This window comes from Littorina saxatilis, linkage group LG3, assembly GCF_037325665.1.
Source record: "Littorina saxatilis isolate snail1 linkage group LG3, US_GU_Lsax_2.0, whole genome shotgun sequence".
Lineage (NCBI taxonomy): Eukaryota > Metazoa > Mollusca > Gastropoda > Littorinimorpha > Littorinidae > Littorina > Littorina saxatilis.
In genome coordinates, this window is record NC_090247.1 from 27,231,909 (window position 1) to 27,253,602 (window position 21,694).

At 43.2% G+C, this 21,694-nt stretch overlaps 2 protein-coding genes and 1 non-coding gene across 4 annotated transcripts in view; 2 read left to right on the forward strand and 1 right to left on the reverse strand.

The window, feature by feature from the left end:
- Window positions 1–21,694, forward strand: part of LOC138962037 (uncharacterized) — a 384,447-nt gene that overhangs the window by 228,399 nt on the left and 134,354 nt on the right. The window lies entirely within an intron of this gene.
- The window catches only part of LOC138962018 (ubiquitin carboxyl-terminal hydrolase 47-like), a 52,164-nt gene that overhangs the window by 1,171 nt on the left and 29,299 nt on the right, over window positions 1–21,694 (forward strand). The window contains exons 2-12 of the mRNA XM_070333709.1: window positions 3,551–3,757; window positions 6,459–6,572; window positions 7,214–7,349; window positions 7,799–7,895; window positions 8,184–8,265; window positions 8,726–8,792; window positions 9,482–9,621; window positions 11,092–11,181; window positions 12,354–12,449; window positions 13,833–13,930; window positions 14,470–14,630. Of these exons, the coding sequence (XP_070189810.1) occupies window positions 3,551–3,757; window positions 6,459–6,572; window positions 7,214–7,349; window positions 7,799–7,895; window positions 8,184–8,265; window positions 8,726–8,792; window positions 9,482–9,621; window positions 11,092–11,181; window positions 12,354–12,449; window positions 13,833–13,930; window positions 14,470–14,630 (1,288 nt within the window). The remainder of the gene's footprint in view (window positions 1–3,550; window positions 3,758–6,458; window positions 6,573–7,213; window positions 7,350–7,798; window positions 7,896–8,183; window positions 8,266–8,725; window positions 8,793–9,481; window positions 9,622–11,091; window positions 11,182–12,353; window positions 12,450–13,832; window positions 13,931–14,469; window positions 14,631–21,694) is intronic.
- Window positions 11,615–11,766, reverse strand: LOC138963358 (U12 minor spliceosomal RNA). Its single transcript, XR_011454819.1, has one exon. It is a non-coding gene; the product is annotated as a U12 minor spliceosomal RNA (small nuclear RNA).

Genomic DNA, 21,694 nt, shown 5'->3' on the forward strand with positions numbered 1-21,694 from the left:
GTCCGAAAGAATTCATGCATCAACTTACGTCACGTATCCGACGTCATCACTTCGCATACCTTATGGTCTCGGTATTTCGTTGGTACTTCATATTTCCTACTTGTAAAATGACCCTCAAAGCTAACCGAGACTAGTTGAGGCTGTATCAATGCGCCTCGCCAGCAGGTTGTTAATGGATTTTTTAGCGAGTGACTATCGACAATTAGTCACCGGTAATTTTTAATGAGTTGGGGCATTCTGACCAATCACAGGATCTGTTTCATTAAAACTCAAACTCGATTGAATTACAATAGTAAATATTGCGGGATATCTGCTCTAAGTTCTAACAGGACTTGTGAGAAATTTAAATTTGTTTTTAGCTGACACGTGAGTATGTCTGTCATAAGTATCTATCATTATCATATTTTTTCCACTTCTGAATATCAAAATTGCTTGGCCAGAATCATCAATGTTACAGCCATACCTGAAATTTAACACAACAGATCATCGGACGCCTCTAAATTTGGAATACATTTCCTTATTCAGTTATTGTCCTGTCTCCTAACGTGACCAAATTGTTCTTGCCAGTGCCATGAAACTGAGATGTCACTGTTATGGTTTGTCTCAGGGATGTCCTGTCATGACACTGACAGCTACCATTAATTTCATGATCTAAGCAGTGGTACCTTTGAGTTTGATGAGAGGATTTGACTATTTTGAGGGGCCACCCAAAAGTGTCCCTATGTTGCAGGTGTCCTTTCATGGCACTTTTGGCAGGGAATGAGGGATACTTAAATGTGCAGACCAAAAGACAACAGAAGATATCCTTTATTGGCAGGATTGACTCTCATTGCACTTGCAGGTGTCACTGCAGCATTTTTCCTAGTTTTCAGTCAGTGACGGTGACACTTTTTTATCTGACACATTGATGATTTGATTTCACCCCTGACAGTTTGACCGTCTGATAGTTTTGAAATTTAGCTCAGATCTGACTATCGGTGCCAGTTTTCCTACTCAGCGGACAAAGCCAGGACATTTGGACCTATGCATATATTTTCAATCAAGGTCCAGCTGACCTAGTGTCCTCTGTGGCCACTGTATTTCAAAATCTAGCATACTTGTCGCTGTACAATTTACTTACTGGCTTAACATGCAGGTTAAATTAGTGCATGATTATTATTATTTTTCTTAAAGAGATGTGACTTTCTGTTTGACAGAAGTCTACTGTAGCACTTTTTGTGCAATGGGCTAGGTACGTGCTTCCTTCAATTTCAGTGCTGTTGTCTGTTTTTCTTCTCTAACTCCCTCCGCCCCCCCCCCCCCCCCCCCCCCACACACACACACACACCCACACACTCAAAGTCAAAGAAACCATCTGGTAGGTCATTGTCATTGCCTTACTCGTACACATAAACATCCTTATCAAGGTTTCACTTTCAGCCTGGGATTATGATGGTGAAATTGAAATGGAAGGGTTTTATCGGGAATCACTGAATGACAGTTACACTACCTTTTTTCAGAGTTGAAGTTGTCATGAGAAGGATTGATTAAATGTTATTGACCTTTCTACGTTCTGGAGTTTCCTATCTTCTGATCCCTTTTTCCCCTCTCTGACTTAGCTGTTGAATAATAAACCACATCAGTGCTTGCTGAAAACCCATGAGCCCTGAGCATGAGCTTGATTACAGTGTTACACCTCAACCAATTACTTGTGAATTTTTAATTTTTGTTTTTATTCATTTCACTTTTTGTTTCAGGCAGTATAAACTATTATTATGATGTTTGGAGATGTGAACACCAAACACTAGAGAGAGAAAATGACTAATGGCAGTGTGTCAACTGGCTACCTGTAAAGTGCAGGCACACAATCACAACTGCATTTAATTATTAGTAAGCTCTGAGACATGTGTATATACATATATCCTTTGAGTTTGAACGAGAGAGCTACTTTCAACTGGGATGTCGGTCAATCGTCACTTCAAGGGATTTTTTGCTCAGTATTTGCAAGGCGAAACAACTCTTCAACATTAACCCATGAAAAATGTACCATTGGTATTACACGACAATGGAACTCCCCTTTTCAGACTCTTTAATTTAAGGATCTCGCAGCCACCCACCCCCCTTTTTATTTGAAAGGCATTGCTTTTCAGATTACCTGTTCATAATCTGATGTCTGCAAATTTACCTCCATTTTAAGTCTCCCTCCCTTTTAAACTTTAAAGACCTGATTATCTAAAGTTTGTTTGTAAATCCTGAAAGGGTGATTCACTGTAACTATAGGGGGAAGAAAAATATATAACTTGTACTTGTACTTGTACTTGTTAGATGTTTGAGGCCAATTAGGCCTGTTCATCCTTCTGTGGTCGTTTTCGTAGTAAACTTTAGCAACTTTGGCATGCATGGTGGGATCAGCCTAGTTACTAGCTAGTTACTAGTAGCACTCAGGATCAAAGCACTCAGGATCAAATAACATTCTTGTCAAGCTGTTTGAAGTTCAGCATTAATCCTACAGGGTTCAGTGGCTGCATAAAATGTGCATGAAATTCTGTGTCACATGTGTAAAAAAAATCATGCTCCCTTAGGCTCTCTCTTTTGGCTGATCGTTAACATCAGCTTTACATTAGATGGTGAATTTATAACCCCCTGGATATTTAGTGTAATTTTATAGGACAGTTAAACTTATAACTATACTTTATAGCTTTTTGGAATTATATACAGGCTGCAGATTTTAAAAGGGCAGCAGGGTAATTCATGTATTTTTGTCATTGCGGGTAAGATGGAATGACAGTCTGACTTTTTGTGTAAATTAGTAGGAAAGAGCCATGTTTCTTGACTTTAATGTGTAGTTTCAGGTTGGAAGTAAAAACATCTTCAGGAAAATCACAGAGCAGAATACCTTTGAGCTTTAGTTTACATTTTAGTCTCGCAGAAAGAACCTTTCTGATTTAGAGTCGGTCAAATTTTCTGTGAAGAAAAACAATGTAGATAAGATATTGTCTTCAGTGCTCTTGATTGTATATTATTAATAATAACTACTGTCAGTGAAGTGTCTTAATTTATGCGTATAAAGCTTAAAAGGCATGTCTGAAAATGTCACTGCAAACGCTATTTCTTGGGATTGTTTTGGACAACTGAAACTGCTTAGTCTTCAAACATGTAATGATTTATTCAACAAATTTGATTAATAAATTCAACTTATGTTTTTATTTTGACAACACAAGCTGTTTAGATCAGTTGAGGTGGTCTGCCCACATGGAGTTAGTCTGATTTAACAAAGTTTCTCTTTTCATACTGTTTGTAAGTTAACCTCCATTTTTAAAACTCCCTTCTGTTTAAGGCAGAATTTTATTTTTTTTTTAAATGTGGAGTTCGACTGTTATTCAAACAGACCTGTTACAATTTTAGTAAAAACTCAATATCTGCAGCTTTGGGAAACTAATAATAATACATTTGTAATCATATACTGATATAGACATAGAACACTTTATTATATCAAAAAGAGAAATTCAGGTGTGGTTTTCAGGTGTTCTGTGTATAGTTATCAGACTCAGAGACTGTATACCTGTTGCAGGTGGTGTCAGGTGTGGACGACCAGAAAGTTTTGTGTATCATCCGTGATTTGGTGGATACCCAGAGCACCGGACGCAAACACACCCTCAACTTGCCCGCCTCCACCACCCTCAGCAATGCTGCCAAGGAGATCACCAAGCTGTGCGGCTATGTGCACGGAACCGTATCGGTGCACTACGAACAGCAGGCGGGCGAAACCCTTGGTGATGTGAGTGTGCGATGATGAGATTTGTGTGTGTTACTCATTGTCATTGGGTGTTTGGGTGTTTTTTCACTGTGTTTTTGTGTGTTTTCATATATATATATATATATATGTGTCACTGTCAGAGACAAAACAGACTATACAGTTTACATTACAAATTGCGATGCACCCTTTGACACGCTGAATGGAATTCTTATGGGTTATCTTCAAATTTTAAACATCAGGCTGACTATTGGGGTTTAACGTCCTCTTAGACCAACTGGTCTATATTGGGACAAAGTATTGGTAATACGCTGAGGATATGGTGTGATACTTTGATTCGAACAAGCCCGCTGTGGCTGTCTTCTTCGACACATCAGCATTGGGTTTGTCTCGTCAAAGTATCGAAATACGATCATGATAATCAGAGACGAGAGATGATGCATGCGTGTCTTCGTGTTTTCCAAGCCCTGAGACTTTCGCTGTGAACGTGGGATCTTTTTCGTGCGCATGTGTGCACACGGGGGTGTTCGGACACCGAAGAGAGTCTGCACAAAGTTGACTCCGAGAAATAAATCTCTCGCCGAACGTGGGGATCGAACCCACGCTGATAGCGACCAACTGGCTACAAAGCCAGCGCGCTACCAACTGAGCTTCGTCCCCGCCCCCTTTTAAACATCAGTGGCCCATGGGTTGTGAACAGGGGTGGGACATTTCCGCGGACACAACTTACGAATTCCGCTGGGGTAATCTATTTTTCCGCGTCCCATTTCATCACAGTATCTATAACTTGTTGACTGAATGATATGGAAAGAAGTGAAGATGGAACAGAACACTGGAGGCTTGAGAGTTACATTGTGCCGACTGAAAACTCCTGATAACTAATAGTCACTTTGAGCTTCAATGCATTGGGGCGTCACTTGGATCATACTATTGCCAGTATTGGATTATGAATACCTTATATATTACGTTAGTATGCACCATTACAATGTTACCATTGTTGTGTAAAAGTGTGTTTTTTGTTTGGTTGGGTTTTTTTTTTGGGGGGGGGGGGGGGAGGAAAATGTCTTTTTATCCTGATCCAAACAAGTTGAATTTTAGTCTCAGAATGCACCAGATTGCACAGATCTTAATGTACCATTTATCAACATTTTGGGCAAACCCCCCTAGAAAAAAAGATTTTCCTCGTTTTTCATCACAAGAGAGTCCCACCCCTGGTGAACTGAATAATTTGGGTTTGATGTATTGTCAAAGGTAGAAGAGTTAAATGATGGGCATTAACACATACATGCAATTCTAATGGCGGCTACAGCTTGCACAAAAGTATCATCAGAAAATGTAAATATATGTTGTCTGCAATGGAATAAGACCAACTCCATGAGTGCAGAAACAGACTGTATCAGTGTATGTCAGTGTATGAAAGTAGTTCTGCAATTCAGTGGTTGTTGAAACATATCTAGTCTTAAAATGGAAGGAGAATGCAATGAATTGTCTCCATGCCATTTACCAGACAGTGAAGACATCTTGTACATCCCTGCTGTTCTTAATGTTTTGTTGTTTCAAGGCAGCTCATTTACATACTATTTGGTCTATGAAATTGAAACAAAGACTTGTCATTAGTGGACAAATTATTTTTCAGGAAGGATTTTTTAATTTTGTTATTGCACTGGAGACTGCCAGTGTTTAAGCTTTGAAAGAGTGTTCCTGGGTCATTGAAAGGTCTTTCTCAGATGAACAGCAGTTATCTCTTACTGATATAAGGAAGTAATGTCTTTTCCGGTCACAAAACCACGCCCATCTTCTTATTTTGAATGATTGAATTTCAAAGCACTGTTTACAATTTACAGGCTAAATCAGTAAATGCCCTCAGGAGTATAATGCCGAATGGATTGAACCGGGGGGGAGGGGAAAAACAAAAAACTAAATGTAGTAGGGAGTGTGATTAGTCAACTAACCTGGCAATTTGCTCTTATAAGTGGGGAAAAGGCCAACCCTGACTTTGAAGAGAAAAAAGTAACATGTGTATATATCTCAATGTGCATGGTCTAAGTGGATGCTTTTTACCTGCAGCATCAGGATGGATTCCAAACCTTTGGTACTGAAATATTTTGTCTTTATTTTGTTTATGTTTGTGTGAACATTTCTCTTGCCAAGGTTGTGAAATTTGAAGTCCAGGTATCAGAGAGTGGTATCTGTGATGAAAGGGAGTGGCCAATATGCTCCTGCATTGTACTTGTCCATTCATGACAGGTACAATTGTATGGAAGGTTTCTACTTTTTGAGGGGCTTTACGTTACAAGTACCTCTGTGTTTTAATCCATAGAGTATTAGCAGCCACAGACAGAGGAACAGTTTTGTTGGTCCCAAGGGTGTCCTTTCATTGCAAGTACTGTGCCCTCCAGCATGAGTTTTATACTTAAAATGGTGCTTGTAATTTTATGTGCAGGTCACATTGGAAGAGCAGGCTAATGCTCCGCTCGCCTCATCTGCAGTACACACATACATATGGTTAAGTTCAAGGGCTGAACTACCTCAAGCATGAGTTTTGTACATGTACTTATAATGGTGTTTGCAATTTTATGTGCAGGTCACATTGGAAGAGCAGGCTAATGCTCAGCTCGCCTCGTCTGTAGCACACAGCCCTTTATGGTTTAAGTTTAAAGGCTGAACTACCCCCAGCATGAGTTTTGTACATGAACTAAAATGGTGTTTGTAATTGTGTGCGCAGTTGACTTTGGAAGAGCAGCAGGCTGACGCCCCTCTGGCCTCCATCTGCAGCCAGGAGCTTCGACGACACAACTTCGCCATCTACGAAGTGGAGGGTAAATCACCGCAGCGTGAGGTGAGAAAAGATACAGTGTTTTTATCAAAGTGCGACCTGGATTCAAGCCATGGGTCCAATTGCTTAAAATCTCAAACAAGTCTCAGTGGCATTTTGATGTCATGCTTGACTTTTTTTATGAATGTATTGCATTTAAATCCAATAATTTAACTATTTAGCGATTGATTTTGACATATTTGTTTGGTTGTCATGATAATTTGAGGTCTACAGAACACGTTTCTGCAAAAAAGTGAATTTCACCCAGATAGACCCTCAGTGCCTTTTCCTCACGCTAGCTCGCTTTCGCCTGCTGCGTCTTAAGACTGGTTTTGTGGTGGAACGTCACAAATGATTTAGTGTACTTAATATTGTCTGTTTAGAGCTCAGTAATTTTGATACAGGGTTACAATTTTTTCGGTATGATGCTGTCAAAACCCAACTCTTTTTGTGTGTAATAATTCTTCAGGAGAAAAACTTGTGACTGCCTGTATGTTCGGAAGAAAAAGGTAGTGGCACATGCATTACGCAGAGGTAAGATGTTTTGTCAGACTTGAGGTTCAACCTTGTTTTGACAGAATAATTCATCAACTGAAAGGATTTCATGATAATTCAGTTTTTCTTTGCTGGATGCCTTCTTTAGATTTGCGTTCTCTTTTCCCTAGGAGGAGATGTCGGGCTACGAGAGCCAGGCGTCGTCTGGCAGCGTCTACCAGAACAGCGCCAGCAACTATGACACCTACCCTGCCTCCACCTCCTTCGACTACTCCTACTCCACCGCTCTCATCAAGTCAGACACAGGTGGGCACACTACTACATGTTCAGTCTGTCATAAGTATGTTTTATTTGTCTGTCTGTGTCATTAGAAATCTCCTTAATAAATTAGAATGCTTTATCTGTGTTTATTAGTATTATTTATCTGCAGAATGTTTTATCTGTCTGTGTCTGTCTTCCACTGACTATATATTCTGTGCAAGTCGCAGATAAGTTATCCAGTAGCTTGAAGAGTGCACAAGGATGATAGGCTGTGCTTACTCTAGTGTTTTTGAGACAAACACAAATGATACAAAGAAATTGTAAGTCAGGCAGAAAATAAAACAGCATCAACAACAGAAGCAAATCAAAAAATTTTGTGAAACAGGTCATTTGCAGGTGAAGTTGTGAATGTTTACAGTATTTGCGTGTGTGTGTGTCTGTGCTCATGATGTTGATCATGCAGATTTTAAGTTTTCGTTTCAATCATTGTGCAGGTTATGTTGGGCTAGTGAACCAAGCAATGACATGCTACCTGAACAGTCTTCTGCAAACCTTGTTCATGACTCCTGAGTTTCGCAACGCTTTGTACAGGTATTTCATTCATGTTGTTCTAGTTTTCAGTCCCATGAGACAGTTTATGCAAACATTTGAATATGTTAAGATTATTTTCCTTTCAATCTAACTACATTGTTATGCCAGTCATATTTGTTTCAGCAGTCTTTAGTTCTAATTGTATTTGACTTAAAATGTCTAGGCTGTTCCACAGTCGAATTGAACCTCAGGCAAATTTAGGATAGAGTTGTCTGTGGCAAAAGATAAGTTATAATGCTTTCACATACAGGTGGATGAGATATAGTCTGATTGATGTTTATCTTTCAGGTGGTTATACAAGAAGAGGAAAGATGATGATGCAAGCAAGAGCATTCCTTTCCAGCTCCAGCGCTTGTTTCTTCAGCTCCAGGTTTGTACCTCACTAAACATTTTGGAAAGTCTTTCACTGTAGAGTACTGTGAGAGTCACAGCTGATGATTTTCATGCATTGTAAAGAGGAGACATTCAGTTAGTGTTTCTGACAGCTCATTATTTATTCTTCACCCCCTCTTTCCTCAGCACTCTCCGACTTTCCCACCCTCCTTCCCCTGTCAAAAAGAAGAGAGAGAGAGAGAAACATTTATGAACAGGGGTTGTATTTATTGTAAAATATATTGTGTGAATATTGTATTTTTAAGGTGCTAGATGCATTTTATCCTAATCACTGTGTGAAATCCGGTAGTTTTTTTTTTTTTGCATCAACCTACACAAATCACTCAGTCAGCATAACCCCTGACAAAATGAGTGGTTCCTCCTTGTGAGATTTTACTAGCCATATAACCATGCTTACATTTGGGTTTTTTCTTGAGCCTGTTTGCTTTCTGTTTCAGACAAGCGGCAAAAGATCTGTGGAAACGACTGACTTGACCAAAAGCTTTGGTTGGGACAGCAGTGAAGGTAATCATAGTCATGTGTGTTTGGAGTGGCGGTTCTTTCTCAAAGTGCTCTTGTGTCGGCTCTGTCAGAAGTATTTGTGTAGGCCTTGCCAGGTACATTGATATGACTGAATTGTCTCTGTACCTAGAAAACACACAGGGAGGGTGATATGACTGAATTGTCTCAATATCTGGAAAACACACCTGGAGTCTTAGCCTTGAACTACTGCATCTCTGATCTGACAACCTCACGCAGTTAATCGAGTTCCGGGAAGTGAAAACCAGTTTTACACTCTCATCCGTGAAAGAAATTTATTTTCTGAATGATCACTAAGAAATAAATAAAATCTATGTATCCATTGACCAGTCAAATCTGCAGATGAAATATTGCTGAAAGACTAACAGAGTGTAAAAATAGTTGCCATTCTCTGCTGAAAGATCAGACACTCCTTGGTGTGTGGATGGAGCTGTGTGTGTGTGTGTGCATTGTGTGTGTGTGCGTGCGATCACACACTTGTGCATGAATGTGTGTGTGTATGTGATGGGGGTCGTGCAAAGCGATTCTCAAAAACATACTTCATGGGTGCTTGTAATTCTCATTCTAAAATATTCACTCTGTTTTACATCGAATATAAAACACAATAATATCCGTAACAAATAAATAGGAGAAAAAAAAATCCCATCTAAGTGTTTGTCATGTCTGATGTACAGTGTGGCAGCAGCATGACGTGCAGGAGCTGTGCCGAGTGATGTTTGACGCCCTGGAGCACACCTGGCAGGGCACAGACCAGTCCAACCTCATCAACCACCTCTACCAGGGCAAGCTCAAGGACTATGTCAAGTGTCTCGAGGTACGTATGTGCACTTTTGCTGCATTAATAATGCTGTGATTTTACCCACTCTTTTTGTTTGATCCATGGATGTCTTTTTTTTGAGTCACTTGAGAAAAAGTGACTCTATGTAATCGGTCAGTGTTAGTCTGTCCGGCCGGCCGGCCGTCCGTAGACACCACCTTAACGTTGGACTTTTCTCGGAAACTATCAAAGCGATCGGGCTCATATTTTGTTTAGTCGTGACCTCCAATGACCTCTACACTTTAACGATGGTTTCGTTGACCTTTGACCTTTTTCAAGGTCACAGGTCAGCGTCAAAGGAAAAATTAGACATTTTATATCTTTGACAAAGTTCATCGGATGTGATTGAAACTTTGTAGGATTATTCTTTACATCAAAGTATTTACATCTGTAGCCTTTTACGAACGTTATCAGAAAAACAAGGGAGATAACTAGCCTTTTCTGTTCGGCAACACACAACTTAACGTTGGGCTTTTCTCGGAAACTATAAAAGTGACCGGGCTCAAATTTTATGTGAACGTGACTCATTGTGTTGTGAATAGCAATTTCTTCCTGTCCATCTGATGCCTCATATAATATTCAGAACTGCGAAAGTGACTCGATCGAGCGTTTGCTCTTCTTGGTTTTTTTTACTTCGACAACTGTTGTTAATTTGTTCTGGAATGAAAAAATTATGAGTAGTTACAGAAGTTGTTGTGTTCATTTCTACTTCTTCTGTATACTGAGGAAATCCCTGTACAAGGCAACTATCCTCATTGGTTTGTGCGCCTAATGTCCCTGGAGTAAAAGATAAAAGGGACAGCGTACCTATGAAAACAAAAACAGTGTTGGGTTGGTAGGCATGCTAGTGCTTTTCTGGATTCACCCTAGAGCCCAGTTTCATACCATGGGCTGTGGGACTAGCCTACCACCCAGTCCTACCTGGCGCAGCAACTGGGCCCCGACAAAACAATACAAACATGACGAACAACGTGGAGCAAGAGCGATAGGTTATTTCTATTACATCTATACCACTGGGAGATTGGAGGGACAATCAACATACAAGTAATGGCAATATATGTTGAAGCTACTTGTATGCGAATTGACTGATTGATTCCTTTTTCCAGAGGTTCAGCACAGAGTTCACATTTTTAGGGGGAAATATGTGTTACTAGATTAGCACTGCCGTCAAAACAAAAGTCTAAAAAAAAACCAGGGTCTTAAAAGGGAGGGGGTCTTGAATTGGGGGGTGGGGGTGGCAGAGGGGGGGGGGGGGGTGTGTCTGAAAAGAGGGTTCCACTGTACACAAATTAAGATGTTCCTTGATGTAGTTGTGTTAAAACATGTAAATGGTTTGATGTACCTGCTGGTTTTACATGCAACAGCTTTGATTTCAAGTATTTCGGATTACAGAAAGGCACATGTGTATATTTGCTGATGGTAATATCATTGACAGTTGAAGTCATGCGTGTGTGTTTTGTTTGACAGTGTGAGAATGAGAGTGCAAGGATAGACTCCTACCTGGACATTCCTCTGGTCGTGCGGCCCTTCGGATCAAACCAGGCCTATTGCAGTGTGGTGAGTGGGAAACATTCATCTTTTCAAAATACCCTTCTCCCCATCTTAAGTCATTTTGTACCCAGGCTTTTTCATGACCTTCCCGTGAGTCGGCAACCTTGCAACTTTGTGGTGGGAGTGAGAAACTTAAACGGAATTGCATTATCTCTTGTGGAAGCAACACTCATTAAGCTGTGAATGCAAGTCCTTGAACATTCTTCCTCCAACTTATCTTTCAGCTTTTTCAGTAATGTTTCAGAAGGATCTTGCTGAAAACGTCAAGGGGTAATTTAACAAGACTTGGTGTGTGATTGTCATCTGAAAATGTTTTCATTTTTGTGTGCTAGAAGACTCGCTCTTTCAATCATGTCTTTTTTCAATAGTCATTTGCTTTTAGAGGGCATGTGTGATCAGAAAATCTTAAGGATGAAACTGACTTTTCATTAGAATGGTTAGGGCAGATCACAACCATGCAGGCATCCCGCGAAGTAGGCGGGTCACCTGAGGGCGACCTGTACCCCTAGAGAAATACTTCTGGAACATTCTAGTCCAGGAGCCTGTCGTTAACCAGGCTCATTATTTTCCTTACTCATTAGTTTGAGGCATGAAGTAAGTTGGTGAAAACTGGCACCCAACGAATAATTACCATATGAAAGTTTTTGGTGTATTGTGTATTATGTAATAAAACTGTTACTTTTAGGGGCAGGGCGTTTAGTCTTGGTTATGATATGTGGTTGCTAGTTAGAGAGCTAGGAGTGGCTGTTTCTTCTTCATTAAGGTCTTCGTTTGGATTGTTATTTGATGTGGAACTGTTGGGTTTCAACACTTCAGACTGAATTATTCAGGGGAAGTAACTCCGGATAATTCTGCAGAAGTGGTGGTCTTGCACAACTCTTCCTAGAGTTGGGCAACCAATCACAAAGATATCTTGACTCAACCTTACACCCTCCCCCCAACCCCAACAAATAATGCTGAAGTAGAAAATTGCAGCTGCAGCTTAGTCATGAAATTCTGAAAACCTCTTCTTTAATCAAGCGTTTCATTCGGGTCGTATGGTCTTACCTCAGCATTGTTTGGTTGTCGATTTGCAGATTAATTTTACCAGTAATCTTTGTTAGTTTTTAAAAATGTATGTCATGAAAGAGTAGCTAATATAGCTTGTTGTCTACTTCATTTGTGTTTATTTGTTACAGGAGGATTCATTGGAAGCGTTTGTTCAACCAGAAACGTTGGAGGGGGCCAATCAGTATTTCTGTGAAAAATGCAATAAAAAGTGCAATGCACATAAGGTAGGTGTCAGTTTATTTCAGTGCCTGATGTTTGCCCTTTTTGACTCACATGCGAAGCAAAAGTGAGTCTATGTACTCACCCGAGTCGTCCGTCCGTCCGTCCGGAAAACTTTAACGTTGGATATTTCTTGGACACTATTCAGTCTATCAGTACCAAATTTGGCAAGATGGTGTATGATGACAAGGCCCCAAAAAACATACATAGCATCTTGACCTTGCTTCAAGGTCAAGGTCGCAGGGGCCATAAATGTTGCCTAAAAAACAGCTATTTTTCATATTTTTCCCATTTTCTCTGAAGTTTTTGAGATTCAATACCTCACCTATATATGATATATAGGGCAAAGTAAGCCCCATCTTTTGATACCAGTTTGGTTTACCTTGCTTCAAGGTCAAGGTCACAGGAGCTCTTCAAAGTTGGATTGTATACATATTTTGAAGTGACCTTGACCCTGAACTATGGAAGATAACTGTTTCAAACTTAAAAATTATGTGGGGCACATGTTATGCTTTCATCATGAGACACATTCGGTCACATATGATCAAGGTCAAGGTCACTTTGACCCTTATGAAATGTGACCAAAATAAGGTAGTGAACCACTAAAAGTGACCATATCTCATGGTAGAAAGAGCCAATAAGCACCATTGTACTTCCTATGTCTTGAATTAACAGCTTTGTGTTGCATGACCTTGGATGACCTGGTCAAGGTCACATGTATTTTGGTAGGAAAAATGTGTAAAGCATGTGAGTCGTATGGGCTTTGCCCTTCTTGTTAGAATAATGTCTGGGATATTATTGGAGCATTTCCTTTGTACAATGCTTTTGTTTGCTTGACTTCACTTACTGAATTTACGTTTTGTTCTCTTCAGTTTTGTGGGTTTATTGTTCTTTTATGTATTGCCTAAAACAGTGTGTAACTATAATTTTAAATTGTTCTGGAGACACAGTTGTTAGTTAGGCAAAAGATGTTTATAGGTGAATTGCTGCTGGAAAGAATTGTTGGAGCAAACCTGTCTAGCATTGTGAGTTACGATAGCCTTCTTTTGGTGCCAAATCGTTCATTAGGCTTAAAAAGAAAATAGGTGTGGTTACGGTAACCCGACCTACCCTATTTTTAGGGGCCGACCCTATAACTTTTTATTACATTTGTCAAAAAAAAAAAGAAAAAAAAAGAAAACGAGTGCAGAAAACGCAATGAAAGCGAAATCGCCCAAGTCGCACACTTATTTCCCTGTCAAGTAGGTTTAATTTGTACACATTAAAAAAAAAAGTTTTAAAAAAAAAGTGATTGTCTACCTTCCTACCCTATTTTTTTTGGCTATGTTACCGTAACCACACCTATATTTTTTTGTGGCCTTAGCATGTTTTTTTCTCTTCTGTTTCAGGGTCTGAAGTTCATGACTTTTCCATACTTACTAACCTTGCAGCTGAAACGATTTGACTTTGACTACAACACTTTGCATCGTATCAAACTGAATGACAGGTGAGTGTAGAAATAACATGTAACCTTTCAATAATGTGAAACCTTATCTGATGTGTGCAGATGTGCACTTAATGAGCTTTGTCACAGCTGAAAGTAAAATTGTTTCTGAAAAAGTAAAATAAAATCCACAACAACAAAAACAATTCATGTATCTCTTTTTATGTGCATCAAAGTATACGCCAATGCATGCTCACTCGCACGCACGCACGCACGCTTGCACGCACGCGCACACACACACACACACACACACACACTCACACACACTCACACACACACACACACACACACACACACACACACACACACACACACACACACACACACACACACACACACACACACACACACACATATGCATCCAGAGAGGTGATACAACATGGTGTATGAAGAGAGAGGTCAGTTGAGTTGATTTTACAGCCATACATTTTAGAGAAAAAGGATTGGAGGAGGAAGAAAAACAATTGCTGTACATAAAAAAAAAAAGTTCTTTCCATGAAAAGAAGAAAATGTCTTTATTGAATCTTCAACCTTGTGTGCAGAATGACATTTCCGGAGATCCTGGACCTAAACCGGTTCAGCGAGTTAGTGGAGAACGGAGACTTGGCGGAGATACCGGAGGCAGGGGCGGAGAGCGCAGCGTCGGAGGATGCCAAACCATGCGCTGCCACCACCACCACCATCGCTGACAGCGGGGACGAAGGTAGAGTTGAATGTTTGTGATGATATTGTTGTTGTACACCCTCACGGTGAAACCATTAGGGGCATGTTCCCTGGGTGGTACCCTGACTTTACACGAGATACACAGGGGTATGAGTGTTTTGGTGTAATCAGCCACCTGCTACTGTGGTGACATGGGGGTGGGACATGGATACTGTCTCATAAAGTTGACCCGTGTCTGCCCCGGCCTGGATTTGAACCCGTGACCCTAGGATCACAAGTCCGGTGCTCTACCCACTGAGCTACCCGGGCCCCCGATGGATGGTTCAGCAATAGCCAGCAAACATGAATCTGTCCAAGAGTTGTTGGTTCCATCAAAAGAAAGGACTAGGGTAGACAGAACAATCAGAACAGTCCAGATTAAATTACATATTCCTACTCCGAATCACATGTAGCATTGACACAATCGGAGATGCTAGGTTCTGAAAAGGCTAACCGTCTAAGGGAAGCAACCCCAACCACAAAAAGTGTAAACGTAGCCTTGGTAATGACCATACACCCGGGGAGTTACCTCCCATCGTGCATGCCATGTCACTACTGCTACTGAACACGTGGTTCATATCATTCGACCTTACAGCTTTCGAGGGAGCAGGTTGTTGTTTTTTGGGCTCCCCTGTGGCTGCGCTGTTTGGTGTTGTTTTGACACCCACCGGCCACGTTACCGTCTATCTTGCCTCCTGCTTCGTAGTTGGTGAGCTCTTTCCATTTTGGTCATTATTTTGACAGGAAATTTGTTGTAGTTGCTGATTTTCGTCCGTGTTTGGACCTGTGATATTTCAGTGACTACTGTTGGCCGCCATTTTTGTTGTCAGCATGAGTTGACAGATTTTGTGGCTAGGCCGATGTATTTTGGAGGTAAACGTAATTTTACCTTCTTACTTGCTTGCTGCTTTGTTTAGTTGGTAAGCTTGTTCCTTCTTGTCTTTAGTTTGACAGGAATTTATCTATAGTTGCTGACTTTTTGTCCGTTTGGACTCCTAAATGCGTTTCAGTAACTTATCTTGTGGCCGCCACTTTCGGTTGCTCAGCTTTCCTGACAGCTTATTTATGTGGCTAGGCCTATGTTATGGTGAGGTTCTCCTTACTTTACCTGCGTTTTTGCCTTCTGCTTTGTTAGTTGGTAAGCCATTTCATATTTCGTCATTACTTTGACAGGAATTTTTGTTATTGCTTAATTTTCGTCCGTTTTGGACTTCTAAATTTTGTCCAGTAACTTATCGCTTGGCCGCCATTTTGTGTATCAGCGTTGCTGACAGTGGTTTACTTGGCTAGGCTTTAGCAGGTATCTACCAGTCCGTAGGACTGGTCGTGGTTTCGGATTTAACATGTTTGTTATGTTTTGTTCGTTACTCTTTCTGCCTCGAACAAACACTTTGTGGGGCAGTCATATACTGTTGTACGTCCTGTTTCTTCTCCTCGCCTTCTCTGCCGTTAGCAGATCAGGTGTTGCAGGTCTGCGTTATCTTTGTGAAGAAATTTTCGCGTTCCAAGCCTGCGTCTTCCGTTGGTCCCGCTGTCTGTGGGCGACGTCACCTTGTTGGCTTCTTTGACGCTTCCGGCCGAGACGTTGTCTAGGGCGGATGTTTTGCTTCTTCGTCTTCTACCGCTGTGGTGGGCGATTCAAGTAAGTCGAGCTGGTCCACAGGCCCTCGTGAGGCCGTCGGACAGTCCCTGCTGGGACACAGCTCTTTTCGGCGGGTTCACGACCCGCAAACCCCTGTTCGGTCGCACCCTGGCTTCACTGAAGACCATTGTGTGGCTGAGCAATGGCGGCAGTTGGTTCCGGCTACTTCTCCGACGTACGCACCCGCTGGGGTCGTTTCCGGAGTTGTCTAGCCGTTTCCGACTGCTGCGCTTCCGGCACTCGCCGGAAGCATAGGTCCCCCGATGTACGCACCCGCTGTGGTCGTTTCCGGGGTTGACCAGGTCCCCCGATGTGCGCACCCGCTGTGGTCGTTTCCGGGGTTGACCGGACGTTGCCCCCCGGGCATTCGTCCTCTGTTCAGTCGCACCCTGGTTTCCTCGAAGACCATTGTGTGGCGGAGCAGTGGCGGTAGCCGTTTCCGGCGCTGCGCTTCCGGCACTCGCTGGAAGCATAGGTCCTCTGACGTACGCACCCGCTGTGGTCGTTTCCGGGGTTGACCGGACGTTGCCCCCCGGGCATTCGTCCTCTGTTCAGTCACACCCTGGCTTCCTCGAAGACCATTGTGTGGCGGAGCAATGGCGGTAGCCGTTTCTGGCGCTGCGCTTCCGGCACTCGCTGGAAGCATAGGTCCTCTGACGTACGCACCCGCTGTGGTCGTTTCTGGGGTTGACCGGACGTTGCCTTTAGGGCATTCGGGCTTCCGGCCTCCGTCCTCGCATTCGGCGCTTCCGCTTTTCGCGGTCTCGTCTGGTGCTTTCCGGCTCCGCCCGGATTTACTGCTCCTTTCGCTTCCACTTCCTCCCGGATGTCGGTAGCTGAGGAGCAACGCCAGCCCTTCGGGCAGGTGGTGTCTCAGCTCTGGCCGATGTAGTCAGCGTTTCAACCTTCGGTTGTCGCGTCGACTGCCGTTCCGGTTCCTGCAGCTGCAGACTTGCCGTCTTTTCTCTCTTAGCCTGATCGAGGCATGAGTTAGGACGACGTCGGGGGGGACGGATTTCCGGTTTTCCGGTTATGCCGTTTCACCGGCCTTCCACCAGTACGTGGACTTCGGTTTTTTCGCCGGTCGTGTCGGACATTCAGTCTGTCGTCAGCGATTCCACACGTGCTGGTTATTGGGAAAAAGGCTTAACGCTGTCCTCTAAGCTGCGGCAGAGGTCACGTCGAAGGTTTTCCCGGGCGGGGCTTCGGCCTCCTACACTTCCTGTCTGGAAGCATAGGTTCTCCATCACAAGCGCACGTAGTGGCTTGTCTGGGGTTGACCGAGGACTGGCCTACGGGCGTTCGGGTTCCGGCCCCAGTCCTCTTCTGTTCTGTCTCACTCTTGTTCCGTCGTGGGCATTTGTGTTTCACCAGTGCGGCAGCCGTTGTCGGCGTGGTGTTTCCGGTTTTACTGGAAGCATAAGTCCTCCATTTCAAGTACACGTTGCGGTTTTGACTGGAGTTGACAGAGGACTGGCCTACGGGCGTTTGGGCTTCCGGCCTCAGTCTACTCTATGCATCTTTCGCTTCCGTTTTTCGCGGTTTTGTCTGCTGCATTTCCGGCTCTGTTCGGATACACTTCTCCTCTCCCTGACACTCCTTCGGAGGTCGGTGGGTGAGGAACAGCGGCTGGCCTACGGGCATTTAGGCTTTTAGCCTCAGCCGGGGCAGTCTTCACTTTACCTGTTGGGTGTTGCGTTTACTGCCTAGTCAGTTCGGGTGGCCCTGGACGTTTCCCCTATTCACGACCGTCAGTAGGGGGATAAGTCAGGTCTTTTTCCGGTTGGATGGTTTTCCGGTTTCCGGTCATCTCATTCATCAGTTTACCACCAGCAACTGTGACTTCGGTTTACGTTCGTAGCTGAGCTATTCTGGTTCTCAGTCTTTAGTCAGCAATCGAACACGTTCTGGATTTCCGTCGCAGCTCAAGCTTCGGCTCAGGATTTCCCTTGGGTGCATCGACATTGGTGGCTTCCTTGTTGTCGATGTTGGACTTCCGTTCCGTGAAGATAGGATGTTTTTCTACTTCCGGTTCCTTAGTCACCTTTTGTAGGTACCACGGTTTGCAGGTTTTGGCTAGGCCATCTCCTCCCGAAGGTGGTATCTCTAGTGTTTTGGTTCTGCCGCGGTTTCTACTATGGTTCAGTTCCGGAACATGCTCAGCCTTGGCTGGCTTCGGCTACACGGGCTTCACCTTTTGTTCCTTCTTGCTTATTCAGCCTTTGGAACTTGCCTCCTTTCTCTACTCTGTTGGCCAGCCCTTGCTTGGGTGAGCATGGAGCAGATGAGGCTGCCCTTCCTTCTCTACGCTCGTACGGCGGGTGTCGGAGGGACTCGTTTCTTTCGCATTCTCAGTTCCCTGAACAGTCAAAGAGAGTCGCTTAAACTTGGCCTGCAGTAGAGATTCAGTCGAGTAGAGATCACCAGGTCTCTGACTGCTTTACAAAGGTTGAAGGAAGGTAGGGCTAGCATACTCAGAAACATGCTTAGCAGAAGCATGCTCATTCCTCTGGTTAAGCTAAGCTGGCAGCCAATAGGCAGCCTTGGCCGGGCAACAGCCATTCCACGTTGCGGCGATGGTGGTTGTTGCCTTCCCGTTTCTTGTGGCTTGTGGGGTTCTCTGGCTTCAGGTTACCCCTGTTTGGCCACAAACGTTCGGACTTTGGTCCTTGTTGTCTTTCATCGAGTCGGACTCTGTCTTTCTCTAGTGATCAGACGCGTTCTGGTGTTTCGTCCAAACTTAAGGTTCACTTGAGTTGGCCTCGGAAGTTACATTCAGGTTTTCCTGAGGGGGCATTGTCTTGGACAATGGATGTTTGAGGAGTAGTTCTTTGTGGCTTTCCTCCCCTCTCTCAGGTTTTGGCTACTCTTCTCCTTCGGGCAGAGGTTTAGTTAAGGTTCGGTTCCTGTGACTTCAGTCTTGGGCCTTTCCTCTCTTCTTCCTCATCTTAGTATGAGGCGAGTCCGGATGACGTCTGTCGGGTCGGGTTTCCTTACAGTCGCCCGGCTACAAAAGGCAACTTTGTCTAGGGCGGTTGTCCGTTTTTCTCCGCGTTGGACTCTGTCTTCAGACAGGGACAGACGCGCTCTGGGTTTCTGGCCAAACTCAGGTAGGCTCTTGATTTGGCTAGGAAGTTAACTGCCTGTTTTTTCCCTGAGAACTCTGGTTTCGGGAGTCTTATGGCTGGCTGGCTTCACGGTTTACGTTTACCAGTCTTGGTTTTCTGCTTTCGGTTTTTGATTCACTCTCGATTACCGTCAAGCAGACTGTTTTGGGAACATTCTGGCTTTTAGCCATTTTGTTTATGGTTGCCAGTCACATCGGTTTTTGACCACCGTGGGTCCTCACTTCCGGTAGCTTACGCACAGTCGTAAGTGGCTGCTGTCGGGTGCTACCTCTCTCCCTGCGTTCGCAGGGACTGGTAGGGGATAACTGGCGACCTTCTATTTGTGAGTTTTCTCTTCGAGGTGGACTCTGGTACTTAGTGCTTGGATGTCTCTCTCTCGCTCTTTCGTGGGGATTGGTCACTCTTATTTTGAGCTGACTTCTTTCTCACAAGCCTTTTGGGCTTTACTACATCCCAAGGTTTGCAGACTTTGGCATGGTTGTCTTAAGGTCACCGCGGGGGTTCGTCCTTCTCAGTTGAGGGGACAACCTTACGCACGGATCTTCTCAGGACATTAGCATTTCCTTCCAAAAAAGGGGGGGGGGAAGCTTGTCTTTCCCTTGGCTCGCCAGGGTTATTAATCCAAGGCTTGGGTCTATTCCTGTGCTGTTTTTTACGGCTAGGAGATTGGAAGAAGTGCTGAGCACAGCTTTCTGGATCTCTGAGGTTGTCTCTTTCGCTTTGCCTGAGATACTTCTCGGCTGTCTATCAGGACTTTCCTTGGTTCCCTCACTGCCTGTTGGCAGTGGGCCAGCCCTGGCAAAGGCTTTTGAGTGGGTTAGATTTTCTTTCCCACTGGGACCGCCCTGATTCTTTGGCAGCGGTCCAGGTTTTTGGCAAGGTTTTTTGAGTGAGTTAGATTTTTCTTTCCCACCGCCTTGTTTTTGTAATCTGCTACATGTGATTCGGAGTAGGAATATGTAATTTAATCGAAAATTTTATTGTAAATTTTCATTTAATAAATATACCTACCCGAATCACATAGTATATTCCCTCCCGCCAACCCCGCTTTTGATTTGGAGAATTTATTCTTTAGGTCGAATGATATGAACCACGTGTTCAGTAGCAGTAGTGACATGGCATGCACGATGGGAGGTAACTCCCCGGGTGTATGGTCATTACCAAGGCTACGTTTACACTTTTTGTGGTTGGGGTTGCTTCCCTTAGACGGTTAGCCTTTTCAGAACCTAGCATCTCCGATTGTGTCAATGCTACATGTGATTCGGGTAGGTATATTTATTAAATGAAAATTTACAATAAAATTTTCGATTATATTCATTTGGTTATTCACTGAAGGTGTTCCACTTATCCGAAAGGATAATATTATAGACACTAACTGCGAGTCTGTTTTGGTAAAGATGAGAGAGAGAAAAAATGATACAGTAAAACCTGCATCTAGCGGACCCTTATTTCGGCGGACACCTTAGCATAAGTGAGGACGGATGTATTTTACTCTCAAAAACACCTTAAAAGAGCGAACACCTCAAAGGCGCGGACGCGGACACCCATTTTTGGTCCCGATTGGGTTCGTTAATTGTCAACAACGGACAAACCCTTGAAGCAGACAGCTTTTAACAGACGCTGGTCCGCCATCTTGGTTCTGCAAATACAATCTCGCTGGCGATGTGAACGCGCGAGAAGCTTATTTTGTAAGCCAATGACAGCACTTGAAAGAAGTTGATTTTTGTATGGTGCACGCTCATTGGTCGATGCCGTGAACTCACAAACATTTCGGGTTTCTACTTTCTGTACTGTGATGCATCTTCGTTTCATCCTTCGTCTTCGTCTCATCATGCCAAAACGAAAAATTGTGACTTTAGAAGAGAGAGTCGATGTCATAAAGATTGTTCGAAAAGTTGCTGATGAGCTGAATTGCGAAAAAACTCAAATTTCCAACATAAAAGCTGATCGAACACAAATTCTCAGTCAGTGGGACTTCGGTGCCAGATCGACGGCAAAATGTGTTAAGAGAAGAAAAACAACCTATGATGAGTTGAACGAAGAACTCTTCGAGTGGTTTTCAACAGCTCGATCAAAGAATCTTCCAGTGAATGGCCCATTGCTTCAGATAAGAAACCGATTGCATCTCTCTCTCTCTCTCTCTCTCTCTCTCTCTCTCTCTCTCTCTCTCTCTCTCTCTCTCTCTCTCTCTCTCTCTCTCTCTCTCTCTCTCTCTCTCTCTCTCTCTCTCTCTCTCTCTTTCTTTGAACAAAAAAACAAAAACAAAAAAAACTTGAGGGCTTCAAAACTTTGAGT